This window comes from Malaclemys terrapin, chromosome 4 (genome assembly GCF_027887155.1).
Source record: "Malaclemys terrapin pileata isolate rMalTer1 chromosome 4, rMalTer1.hap1, whole genome shotgun sequence".
In the NCBI taxonomy this organism is placed as follows: Eukaryota; Metazoa; Chordata; order Testudines; family Emydidae; genus Malaclemys; species Malaclemys terrapin.
Genome location: NC_071508.1, coordinates 33,033,903 through 33,047,213, shown reverse-complemented (window position 1 = coordinate 33,047,213; position 13,311 = coordinate 33,033,903). Strand labels below are relative to the sequence as shown.

Genomic DNA, 13,311 nt, shown 5'->3' with positions numbered 1-13,311 from the left:
CCTTCTCTCTCTCAGTGAGCACTCCAGATTTCCTCTCCTACCCAACCAGGCAGCAACAGAGCTGGGTTCTCCCTTTTTAGCTCTTTCCTCAAAGCCTGACACCTGCTCAGATATCAGAGGGCAGGGCTGACTGGGCTCCCATTAATCCTTTCCTAACTCCTGTGGGGTCTGTAAACCTCATCTCAGAGACGAACAAACCAACCAAACCATGAGCAAGGTGAAACTGGATTGTTTGTTTATTTTTTGAAGAAGGGGGTGTTCTACACGTTAAGAAACTATCCTGCGGGGAATGGCAGCACACCTCAATCAGCCGCAAAGCCATTCCTTTGGAGAAATAACGCATGTCATGATCCGTGCCTGCAGCTTCGCTGATAGACCCACCAATTAAAGCAGGAGGAGATGCCCCCGGTAGACTTCTTGTGGAAGATCAAATACCAGGGCTCTGTAATCGAGCAGAGAAAGGCATAACAAGAACCGATGGCTGTAAGCTGAAGCCAGACAAATTAAATTAGAAATTAGGCACAAATTTCTAATGGTGCACACGATTAACAGACTACCAAGGGAAGTGATGGATTCTCCATTTCTTGGTAGCTTCAGATCAAGACTGATGCCTTTGTGGAAGAGGCTTCAGCTGAATACAAGTTATCAGGCTCAGTGCAGGGGTAACTGAGTGACATGTGCTGACCTGTGTTACACAGAAGGTCAGAGTAGATGATTTAACGGTGCCTTCTGGCCTTAGAATCTATGGCTCCATGAATCAGAGAGTTCCAGGTTTCAGGGAGATGCCTTCACATAACAATTACACATAATGGATGAAGCTGGGTTCAGAGCTTGGTTGAGGGAATCCATAACCTGTGCCAGGCTCTGCGCCTCTCTCTAGCCCACTTCCTGTTAGCTAGTTGCAGGGCCCATCAGATGGTGCTATGCCATCCTCTCCCCATCCAGGATTTTGCAGGACAGGCCCTTGGCTTGCAAGACATTAACAGATTTTGGGGGGCGCTTGCACCATGGCGCAATGGTGCGGTAGTCCAGCAGGGGGCATGTGAGCAGCAACAACACACAACGGCAGTTAGCAGGGGCTTTTCCACAAGGGGGGATGATGGAGGGAAGGCAGAGAGGGTGAAACAGAAACACCTCTCGCTGAGGGACACAGGGTAGCTGCTTGCTGAGGGGGGCTGTCGGTCTCTCCACCAGGGGACACTCACGCCGCAGGTCCCTCTGACACCACAGGCTCGGGCTCCACGGCGGCCTCGTGGGAAGTGGGCGGATTCGTCAGGGCGGCGACCGGCTGGGAGTGAAACAAAAAGTCATGGAGTGAGCATGATGGCTCAGGGGAGTAGCCCTGGCCGATCACCCCCCAGGCATGGGCAGCTGCTCCCTGGCCTGTCTGTTCATTGCTTTACTATCTCCCTGCCCTTATCTAGGCACAGACGTAAACACTTCATAGACACCCCGTGGAGCATCTGCTCCCATCTGCCTCTCAGTCTTACCCCTTTGCTCCCCTTTCTTCTCTACTCAGCCACCCTCTGCCTGTCTCCCACGCTCTTGCCATCTCTGCTAATCCTCCAAGGGTCCATCCTTAGTTTCCTTCCATTCCTTTCCCCCCAGCTCTCTGTATTAACCCCACTCATCCCAACATCTCCCAGTAGCAGTGGGGTAGTTACCACATCATCAGCAGAGTTCTGACGACACACCGCTTTGCATCCAAAGGCTGCCAGGGCAATGGAAATGAAGAACCCCAGTGAGGTTAAGATCAGGATGATGGCCCGCATGCCCATGCAATAGTGCTGGGAAACAGAGCAGGAGATGGGGAATCACAGACAGGCCCCTGGACTCAGCACGGATCAGAGGAACTAACGATCGGACAGCCTTGTTTGTTCCCGTTGTCCATCCCTTGGTGGGAATGGGAAGGAGTGTTCCCTGCAGTCTATTCTTACGTCCTGTCCAGTTCCACTGAGTCAAGCTCCAGGAAGCCATCAACAGGAGGAGGAATTCCAGGAATTAATGAATCCCCCACCTACCCCAGGAAACAGTTCCCGGGGGGACAGAGAAATGAAGCCCAGGCCTGAGTTCCTCAGGAGATATATCTCCAACTCCCATCCCTGCTCCCCCCTACCCCGATCTCAGCCAGCTGGCTGCCCCAACATTGCTCTTCTATAGCTCTCCATGGAGAAGGCACCCACCGAGATCTGGTACAGCCGCCTGCAGTGCAACCTGTTGCTGGAAGGACACTGGATGTACCGGTTACGGGGATCATACACCAAGTCCACAAGGTAGAATAAGTTGATCACGCCCACCACCACTGTGCAGATGATGTAAATGACCAGGCAGGCTTTCACCTGGAAGATGAAGGGATAAGGTTGTCGCTGCTAGAAGCACCACGATGCTAAAGAGTACGAATGGGAGACTGCCAATGCTCCTGAACAGATAACGGCTGTGGCCCTAAACTCCATCTTGCTCCCCTAGAGTCCTTCCAGTGTACAGAGGGGAGCTGCCCCATCAAGAGATCACCTCCTAGCAGAGCCCCTCTCTGGATCCATCTCACACTAACATATGGGCTCAGCCTCCTGTCCTGACTTGCCCTTCCCTCCCAACTAGCTCTGCCTTGCCTGTCCTTAGGACTGGACCAGGATCACCCCTTTTTTCCCCAGGGCTGCCCCATCCTGGTTCTGTCCCCTCGATCTGCCTATGGCTCCAGCTCCCCTTCATGCAGCTGGGCCTTGGGTACCACAGCTGCCCTTCAGAGCACCAGTACCAATGGGGTTCACCTCAGCCACTGATCCAGGCCCATCCCTCACCAATGGCTTCCTCCTCTTCTCCCCACCTCGCCCTCTGACGGAATTCCCCAGTGCAAGGCAGAGATACCTCGGGCCTCACAGCCCCAACTGGCCCAGAGGGTACAGTCCCTCTTAGGAGGGTCACTTGTCTGGGGAGAGGAATGAGGAGGGATGTGACTGAGCCCTGATGCAGCCCTGGGCCAGGCTTTATCAAGAGATTACTCACCAGGGCCAGGCTGTGTGTTGTGTCTGCAGCCAGAGTGATGATTCCAGCCAAGAGCAACTGGAGAGGAAGAGAGAATGAGAGAAAGTAATCAGGGGCATCAGCAGAGCTGGGGTGGGGAGAGATAGCAGGAGGCTGCAGGTTAGGGTTAAGGGGTATTGGCAGAACTGGGGGGGGGACCTGAGGGTGGGATAGCAAGAAGGCTGTGGGTTGGGATTGGGGGACATCAGTCGGGCTAGGGGTAGGGAGGGAACCCAGTGGTGAGATAGCAGGGGGCTGGGGGTCGGGACTGAGAGGCACCGGCAGAGCTGGGCATGGAGGCTCAGGAAATGGGTCAGTCACTCACCAGCACTGCTGAGTAAAAGTGGACATGCAGCTCATCCCTATAGACGCAGGGGGAAATGGCCAAGAGGACACCAAAGGCCACCTGCAGCAGCCCCACCAACAGCAAGAGGGCCTGCAAACGGGAAACAAACCCGCCATCAGCATGCAGCTCTGGGCAGGGGCAGGACAGCCAGCAGGGGGCAGAGATAGGCGCCGTGTCCAGTCACCGGCTAACAGGCACCAGGGCCTGTCTGACAAGAGGATCCCAAAGACCCCAGGTGCTGTGCAGGGCCGGCAGAGGCGGTGAGGCCGGAGCAACAAGGGGATGAGCTGTGAGATGGGGCAACAGCTTTGTGTGTGTGTGTGTGTGTGCACGCATGCAAGAGAGAGAGAGAGAGACTCTCCAGCCTTCGGCCACCCTCCACGCATGCTGCTCACCCCTAAGACTCTGGGCTGCCCCTGGAGGAACCGCTGCATCAGGGGTCCTGCTTCCGACATGGCAGAACCCAGCGTCTTGATATAGAACAAACTTCTCACAGGCTCTGGAGTGGAAAAGACAGCCCTGTGGGTGCAAGAGGGACTGGGTCATGGGGTGCACTGGAATGCTAAACTGCATTATACCGTTCAGCTGCTAGGTGCCGCCGTGTGGAATATACCTTAGTTAAGCTCACAACAGCCATTCCTGGCAGTGAACTAAAGGATCTTATAGCAAACACATGTCTCTAGAAGAAAGGCTCTGCTGCCAGTCCATTATGTCGTACAAGAGCCTGACTTGCTAATAGCAACTCAGCAGCCTAACATGCACAAAATGTACACAGGGCATGTAATGCTAGCAGGGACTTTGGAATAACCAGTTACCCATAGTGTTGTATGGGGGAAATCATTATGTAATGAGCCTCATCATCTTGTACTTAGAGCCAAGCCAGCAATGCTTATCTGTACATTTCTCAGCCACAAACTCAGGAAAGTGTTTACTCTTACAGTAACTCCCCACTTAACGTCCTCTCGCTTAATGTTGTTTCGATCTTACGTCCCTGCTCAATTACAGAACAGGCTCCATTTAAAATTGTGCAGTGCTTCGCTATAATGTCGTTTGGCTGCCTGCTTTGTCCACAGCTAGCAGCCCACCTATCAGCTCCCCTACGCCCCCACCCCACAGCACCTCCCGCCCACCGGCAGACCCCACAGATCAGCGCCTTCCCCCTCCACCCCCCTCCTCCTGCCCACGGCAATCAGCTGGCTTGCGGCGTTCAGGAGGGAGGGGGGAGGAGCGAGGACATGGTGTTCAGGCTCCCCCTCCCTCCCCTGCCTCCTGAACACCGCAAGCCAGCTGATTGCCACAGGCAGGAGGGAGGGGGGAGGAGGGAGGACTCGACGCACAGGCTCCCCCTCCCTCTCCTGCCTCCCGAACGCCGCAAACCAGTTGATTGCCGCAGGCAGGAGGCAGGGGAGGGAGGGGGGAGCCTGCGCGCTGATTTCTCGCTCCTCCCCTCTCCCTCCTGCCCCCTGAATGTCACAAGCCAGTTGATTGCCGCGGGCAGGAGGTGCGCCGCGTCCTCCCTCCTGCCCATGGCAATCAGCTGGCTTGCGGTGTTCAGGAGGCAGGGGAGGGAGGGGTGCCTGCGCGCCATGTCCTCGCTCCTTCCCCCTCCCTCCTGAACTCTGCAATCTAGCTGATTGCTGTGGGCAGGAGGCAGGGGAGGAAGGGGGAGGAGCAAGGACGCGGCGTGTGGAGTAAAGGGGGGGAGAAGAGGCGGATTAAGGGTGGGGGCTTGGGGGAAGGGGTGGAGTGGACGGGCCGAGGGTTGAGCCCCCTGCCTCTGGTGCTTGCAGAGTAGGGGAAGCTGCTGCTGCGCAACATGATTCTCCTAGCCTAAAGCAGCTTCAGCCTCCTTGCCTCCCTCATTGTCTTCAGCGCCAGTGCCTGTGTGGGGTAAGGCAGGGGCACCTCCCAACTATAGTACTGTACTGTATGGCAAAAAAAAAAAATTTCCCTGGAACCTAGCCCCCCCATTTACATTCATTCTTATAGCGAAATTGGATTCGCTTAACATCATTTCACTTAAAGTTGCATTTTTCAGGAACATAACTACAATGTTAAGTGAGGAGTTACTGTACTTAAAAAGTCTCTGGTATCTTTTCTGGTGGTATAATAGCAAGTTGGCAACAGCTATTACACGGTGTCAGAACAAAACTGAAAGTGAGACTAGACGAGAATGAATCTGGAAAACAATGGACCAATTAAAGCTTCCAGGAAAGTTTTCATTTGAAGGAAATGCAGCAGAAAACTGGGGAAAATGGAAGCAAAGACGGCACTGAGAGAGGCAGAGACAAAAAAGACAAGTGGCTGCAAACAGCATTAATTCTTCATGTGGCAGGTGAAGAAATGAGAGAAGTATTTAACACTTCTTTATTTGATGATACAGCAGCAGGGCCGGCTCTACTGTTTTTGCCGACCAAGCAGCATGCTGAATTGCCGCCAAGGACGGCGGGGGCAGTCCATGTGCTGTTAGGGCGGCACGTGCATTTCCGCGATGGCGGCAATTTGGTGGCAGCTTCAGTCTTCAGCCGGAAGACAGAAGCCTCCAAATTGCCGCCGCGGGCAGCTGAACATAGAAGCTGCTGCTGAATTGCTGCCGCCGCGGAAACGGGCGGGCCACCCTAACGGCACACGGACTGCCCCTGCCATCCGCGGCAGCAATTCGGCGCGCTGCTTCGGGCAGCAAAAACACACGGACTGCCACCCACTGCAGATTGCCGCCCCAAGCATCTGCTTGGAATGCTGGTGCCTGGAGCCGGCCCTGTACAGCAGATAAAAAGATATACAGGTCTTAAAGAGTAAGTTTGAGGCCCACTGTCCGCTGCCAAGAAATATCCAATATGAGACTGGAACAGTTTTCACTTGAAGTCAGACAGATGGGGAAAATATAGACTAGCATGCTACTGATGGAAAACTGGCAGCACAATCCTCCAAATGTGGAGAACTGTGTGACTTGCTCATTAGAGACCCCATTTTGTGTGATATTGTGTCTGATTCTGTGCAAGCGAGTTTAACCCTTGAATGTGCTGTGGATGTATGACATGCAGATGAAAAGGCTGCAATCACAAGTGTCTTGAGGCCATTTTCAGAAAACCTTTTCATAGTGTAAGCAGAGTCAGGATAAGCTCTACCCTGACATCTGGTGGTGAATTATGGTGAGGGTGGAAAAGAACTTCAGGGGCTGATCTTGTTTGCATAGGCACACCCACCCGCCTAGCCTGGGACAACAACAACTGAAAGTGGTTACTTTGGCTGGTGTGGGATCCCCAGTTTCTCTGTTATTGGGGAAGGAAGAATAAAGTGTTGTTACCCTGATTCTGTGAATCAAGGCCAGTGGAACTGTTGTATGACAGAGGGACTCACCAGTAACTAAGTAGCACTCGCTAGACAAGGGGCATGGGTTACAAAACCCAGTGAATTGAGAGAGGGTGGGGATGTGTATGTGATAGTATGGGTGCCTTTTGAGGGCCTGGACCACCAATTCCTTTGCCCTTTCTGCTGTTGAGTAGCAGAGCTAAATTTGCTTCCATTTGGAATCTAGCTAGAAGTTACTGAACTGAATTCACTTTGGGCCAATGGCGCACCAGCACTGGGGCTCCCCTACTATGAGCTGAAATCACTAAAAGAAATAAAATTGCTGAGCTGAGCTCACTGAGTGCTGTGTTAAGCAGTGGGGGAACCTGAAAATATATTGCTAAGCAACTGGCAGAGCCGAGCAGTTTGTGGGATGGTTTGAGCAGCCGATGGAACAGCGAGTGGCACTGAGCCATTTGTGGGGGCAGCTGGAGCGGTTCGTGGGATGACTGGTGGATTGGAGCAGCTGGCAGAGCTGAGCAGTTTGTGAGACGGTTGGAGTGGCCCACGGAACGGGGAGCGGAGCGGAGCAGTTTGCAGGGATGGCTGGAGGAGTGGCGTGGCGCGGCTGGTAGAGCGGAGCCATTCGTGATAAAGGCTGCAGCAGAACTCCACGAAGAGGTGGGGCAGTTGGCCTCTGACCACGTAAGGTGCCCCTTAACATCCCGTGTGCCCCCCCCCCATTTCCACCCAGGCTTGGGGGGTAAAACTCTGCAGATAAACTTTTGAACTCTGGGGCGGCACTGACCAGGGACAGAGACTTTGGCGTTGTTGGACTTTGGGGTGATTGGACTTAAGAACCTGAGGGGAAAAGGACACTGCCAAAACTTACTTGGAGGTGGGTCTTTTGCTCATGGTTTGTGTTATGAATCCTGTTTGTGGTGTTTCCCCAACATAATGCCACATTGTTTTCCTCCTTTATTAAAAGGCTTTTGCTACACTCAGACTCTGTGCTTGCGAGAGGGGAAGTATTGCCTCCTAGAGGCGCCCGGGGGGTGGTATGTAATTGTCCCAGGTCATTGGGTGGGGGCTCGAGCAGGTTTTGCATTGCGTTATTGAAACGGAACCCCTAAATACTGAACCCGGCCCTTGTTGCTGCCAACTCAGAGGGGCAGAAGGGTTACAATAGTACTCCATCAAGGATTCAAAGGTGGTTGCTAATACTCCAGAAATATCAACTGGAAGTTGGATACAGACCACGGAAAGAATTACTGTAGTAATTGTTGACACTTTATCCAGAGTCTACATGTTGCACGATGAAGGAATAAGTTCAGAGGAAGCTGGTGTTGCACTACATCAGATTAGCTTTCATTTGCCTATTGCCAAACAGAAATTGAAGGAATTCCAAGCAGATACTGCAAATGATGTTGTTCTGCAAACTATTTGGCAAAGAGGGCCAGACAATAGATCTGTAGTACCAGAGGTTATTCGTGCTTATTGATCATATAGAGAGGAACTAAGTGTGCAAAATGGACTTGTCTTTAAAAGTGACAGAATCATAGTACCGAAAAGTCTCAGAAAAGAGATCTTGACTATTATTCGTGAGAGTCAACTGGGAGCAGAGCTATGTAAAAGGAGAGTTCAAGATGCTGTCTATTTGCCAGGCAGGTGTAGTCAAATAGAGGACACAGTACATGCTTGCAATGCATGTCAAACCTTCAGAAACATAAAATCGAAAGGAACCATGCTACCGCAAGAGGTCCCAAACAGACCTTGGCAGAAACTTGATATGGACCTTGTGAGGCTGGCAGACTAGGTGCCAGCTCATGCCAAGATCCGTAGGCCTCAAATAAACATTGACCAATGCATAGCTGGAAACCAGTCTGGCTCACCTGCGTGCTAGTGGCATTAAAATAGATGTTAAGTCTGTAGTGTTTAGACTTTATGAAATTCTTGTAGGATGCTGCATGTGTTAATCTCACTGATAACATCTGTACTGCATGTGATACAGTAATAGTAAGTGTTTGCATTGTAAACCCCTGTAACTGTGTAACTCACTGAACAGGAAAGAAGCATTAACTAATGTCAAATGGTACAGACAGTGTTACATCCTGCCCACCAGAAGGCCCATTGAAACCAAATGAGTCAGTGAAACATCAAAGAACAAAGACTTTGTTAATTCCACACCCACACACCCACACCAAAAAAAAAGTCCCTATGAAGAGGAGACATGCCCATGAACTCATCCCATCAGCTTGAACTCTGGGAGGAAGGGAATAAAAATCCCTAACAAGAAGAAAATGGATCTCTTTGCTCCTTGGACTTTGGGAGGGCAAGATTTCTAAGCATGAGCAAGGAATCCCCAGCTGCTTTGCCTGGGTTAGCCCTAAAGGACATATAGAGATTGCATATTACAGCAGCTGCCTGCCATCACCTTCAGAAACCTAGGACTGTAACTCGTTTGTGTGTATGTGTTTACCTGCTTTAACCTTGTAAATAACTCTAATTTCTTTCTCTTAGTTAATATATCTTTAGAGAGTTTATTATAGGATTGGCTCCAAGTGTTGTCTTTGGTGTGAGATCCAAAGTGCTATTGACCTGGGGTAAGTGACCAGTCCTTTGAGCTTAGGAGTAACCTGAATATTGTTGTGATTTTTGGTGCAATGGACCATCTATCACAAAGGAAGGCTTCCCTAGGAGCCAAGGGGTTGCTCATGCTCTTGAGCCACTTCAGGACAGCTTGATAGATCTGTTTGCATTTCAAGGTGCAGATTATTTTATTCTGGCAGATTAGTTAAAATACTCAGAAGTCTGCTTGCTTCAGGACCACCAGTGCATCTGTCACTGATGCTGCATGTCTATATTTACAAGGTATGAAAAATTCTTAATTAGTGACAATGAATCACAATTTTGCTCCAGAGGCTTCAAAACTTTTGTAAAGCAGTGGGACTTTGTTAATAAAACATCAAGTCCATTGTTCCCACAATCGAAGGAGAGAGCAGTTCAAATTTATAAAGAGTTCTTTAAAAAAAGCTAGTGTGGATAACACAGATCCGTATCTTAGCCTGTTGGACTAATACACCTAGGGAGTAAGGGAGATTGAAAATCATCTGCTCAACTCCTTGTGGGAAGACGTCTAAGGACTAGATTGCCAACTTCATCAAAGCTGTTGCAACCCCAGGTAATACAAGGAGACATACAAACTAACCTAAAAGTGAGACAAGCAAAGCAGAAATATTTTTTGACAAAGGTGCAAAACCTTTATCACCACTGGAAAAAGGAGAAATGGTTTGTATTTGTGAAAAAAAGAGCACAGAAACCTGCTAAGGTGATTGACCAATACACTGCTCCAAGATCTTATCTTGTTAACACAGAGAAAGGAGATGTCTACAGAAGAAACAAATGATTTGATGGGCACTGAAAGAATTGGGCAGGAGGGGAATGAAAATATGGAACAAACAGAAATGGTGTCAACATCCAGCTCAGACATGCAGGCAATACCAGACCAGTCTACTGAGTCTCAAGTGGTCAGTTTGAATATAGAAGAAAAAAAATGGGAGTCTGATACTCCTGTTACTACTTCTAAAGGCAGAGCAATAAGAAAACCTGCTAGATACACGTATGTCTCCACTGCAATAAAAAAACCCACGGCAACAAGTCTCAGAGCCCAGGTCATCTAACCTGAAGGGCTATAAAATTGCAATATAGATGTTGGGGCTCAGGCAAGAGCCAGGGCTCTGAGACCCACCCCTCACGGGGTTTCAGGGCCCAGGCTCCAGCTCATGCCTGAATGTTTACGCTACAATCGTATAGCCCTGTAGCCCAAGCCCCATGAGCCCAAGTCAACTGATCTGGGCCAGCCCTGGGTCTTTTATTGCAGTGTAGATGTACCCACAGAGACTAACGAATTCTATTCAAGTTAATTTGAATGTTTTTTTTTAAAAGGGCAAATGTAATGTTAGTCGGAACTTTGGAGTAGGAACTGAGTGTTGTATGGGGGGAATCATTATGTAGTGAGCCTTATGAACAGAAGCACAGGCTTGTGCTTGGAGCCAGGCAGACAAGCCAGCAATACCAATCTGTACAGTTCTCAGCTACAAGTTCAGAGAAGTGTTAACTGTTACTTAAAAGTCTCCAGTGTCTTTTCTTAAGTTATAGTAGCCACTTAGCAACAGCCATTACAGGGTATAAAATATGAGGAGCTAATGGGCTTGTTACTCTAACGGAGAAAGAGAAAAAGAACCAATGCCTGCAAGCTGAAGCCAGACAAACTCGAAGTAGACACAAGGCACACATTTTTAACAGTGCAGGTGATTAACCATTGGAACAAGCTGCCAAGGGAAAAGGTGGATTCTCCATCTCTTGATGGCTTCAAATCCAACCTGGAGGCTGTTCTGGAAGAAGCTTCAGCCAAACACAAGTTACTGAGCTCCACACAGGTGTAACTGAGTGACATTCTCTGGCCTGTCCCATACAGGAGGTCAAACAAGATGATCTAACAATCCCTTCTGGCCTTTAAATCTCGGAATTGATGAAAATGAGATGGGGTCAACCCAGCCAGAAACCTGAGAGTAATTGGAGATCTTATATCATCTCCGTGCAACCCATTTCCTGACAGCATCACTCCCATGTCCTGCTAAAGGAGTTCCATGTCCTGACCCCATTAAGAGCCTGCATCCCTCACCTCTTCTCTCCCATGCTTCCACCCTCTCTATCCCTCTGTATTTTCCCCTTTGAAGTCATCCATTCTCTCTCTTTCAGTCTCTCTGTCCCCAGCCTGTGCAGCCCTCCCTAGAGAAGCACCCCTGGGAGGATCAGCCTGGTCCCTGTGGGGGAAGCCCCAAGGGAGGGGGAACAGGCCTAGTCTCTAGCTAGGAGGCAAGTTGGAAGCAGAGGATAAGGACACAGATAAGGACACAGATTTTGGTTTCCCAGGGTGGGAGACTTCTCTGGCCAGGGGGAATGAGGGGCAGGGGTCCTGTCCTGCCCCAGAGGGTCCTACACCCCGCTCAGGCCAGCCACTTCTCCCTCAAGTAATCCAGCCCCAAACCCCTCATCCCATCCACTGTCCTCATCATTGTCCCCTCACCCACTCAGCCCTGCCTGGGACCTGCAACTCCCACCCAGTGCTCACCTGTGTTGCTCTATCTCAGCACAGGGGTGGGCTCTCAGCATGAGTGCTGTTCACCAGCTCTGCGCCTGTTTCTCCTGCCACTCGCCTTCCAGACCGATCCGATCCTCCTTGTTACATCACAGCCAGGACACCCCTTCCAGGAAATGTCCCAACCTCCCACAGGGCTGCCGGACACTTACCGCAAACAAGGGACTTTCAACATCAGGCTTGGTCTGCTTCCCCACCCCCATCCTCGCTCAGCGATCTGTAGATACTTAGAACATCTGTCCCCCCAGGAGTCATGAGAGTGACCCATCCACAGGCCCCACCTGGCCCATTCCTCCTTCAAGAGACTTCCTCCAGCCTTAGACCCAATACGGGGGCAGCTTTCCCGGTCCTGGAATGGAGAGTTAGGTGAAATGTTTGGCTTGAACCTTTTTCTGGTGAAAAATGCAGATTCAGATAGACTGAAACATTTTGTGAATTTGTGTTGAATTCTCCAAATCAGAGAGGGAAAAAAACCCTAAAACTTTCTGAACAAAAATTGAAAAGTTTCAACTCAACATTTTCAAAACCATACTTTTTGATTCAACACACCTTTTCTGATAACTTAACTGATCTCCTTTTTAAAAAATTAGAAAACCCTTAAAAAATAATAGCTCAAAGATGAAACAATATTGGTTATATGAAACCTTCCATTCAACTCTAAATGATATTTTTCCTGACTTTGTGGTTTGCCAAAAATGTTGAAATTATTTTTGTTGTGGTTCAATCCAAAATGAATCCCCCCCAGGGCTCTATTGGAAAGCCCTTTCAAGCCACAGGTTTTGTAGGGATGTAACCCCCACTCCCCAAAAGCACATGTGCCTGCTACATGCTCCCACTGATGGGTTAGGCTTTAATCTCACTCCTGCCGTGTGAGGCCCACTGGCTGAACTGAGCTACACAGAGCCTATTGGGTTCTGCATCATCACTAGGATCGGTACGTGGCCATCACATGGCTAGAGTGGGCCATCCCCAGGTTCCATAACACACAGCATTTGGCTTTCACTGGTAACTCTCTTCTTGTGATAGGGTTCATTGAGAACCTCTGAAACCTTGCAACTCTGAGGGTTCAGTCAGTCTGGTCCCTGGCTCACGGCTTATTCCTGTTCTCAGTTCATTTCATAATAGATGTAAACATTTCTCCCTAGTGCTGCAAAATGCTCCTTTCCTTCCCTCCCCTCTTGCTTGTCTTGGCTACAAGAAGTGTAGCTCATACCTGCTACGCTCCCTTTGTGGGCTAATTGTGTGATTCTAACCAACCCCTCCCTATCAACACCTCCTGGGGTGATATATTCTTTCATCAATGCCATTTATTGCCCCCCACCCCCTCCGTCCTGTGATGCCCCACAGCTGTGCCACTCAAGTTTATTGTGTGTGCTGGTTGTGTTGATTTGTATGCGGGTTGTGTTGTGCTAGAAAATTTGTGCTGATTTGTGCGGGTGATGAACAATGGGGGTGTGCTACAGTGAGAGGCTATACGTGTTTCGGGTTATTG

The 13,311-nt window shown here is 50.0% G+C and overlaps 1 protein-coding gene across 2 annotated transcripts; it reads right to left on the bottom strand.

Annotated features, from left to right (window-relative positions):
• Positions 1-263: 263 nt before the first annotated feature.
• On the bottom strand, positions 264-11,920 carry LOC128836988 (membrane-spanning 4-domains subfamily A member 4D-like). Of its 2 annotated transcripts, XM_054027751.1 has the most exons (8): positions 11,793-11,920; positions 3,763-3,886; positions 3,347-3,457; positions 3,004-3,060; positions 2,184-2,339; positions 1,665-1,787; positions 1,206-1,288; positions 264-442 (listed from the first exon to the last, which is right to left on the bottom strand). In XM_054027751.1, the coding sequence occupies exons 1-8, from the start codon at positions 11,831-11,833 to the stop codon at positions 385-387; spliced, it is 753 nt and encodes a 250-aa protein (XP_053883726.1). In that variant the 5' UTR covers positions 11,834-11,920; the 3' UTR covers positions 264-384. The 2 variants fall into 2 exon arrangements, with proteins under 2 accessions (XP_053883726.1, XP_053883727.1); XM_054027752.1 differs by lacking the exon at positions 1,665-1,787.
• Between the last annotated feature and the right edge of the window lie 1,391 nt (positions 11,921-13,311).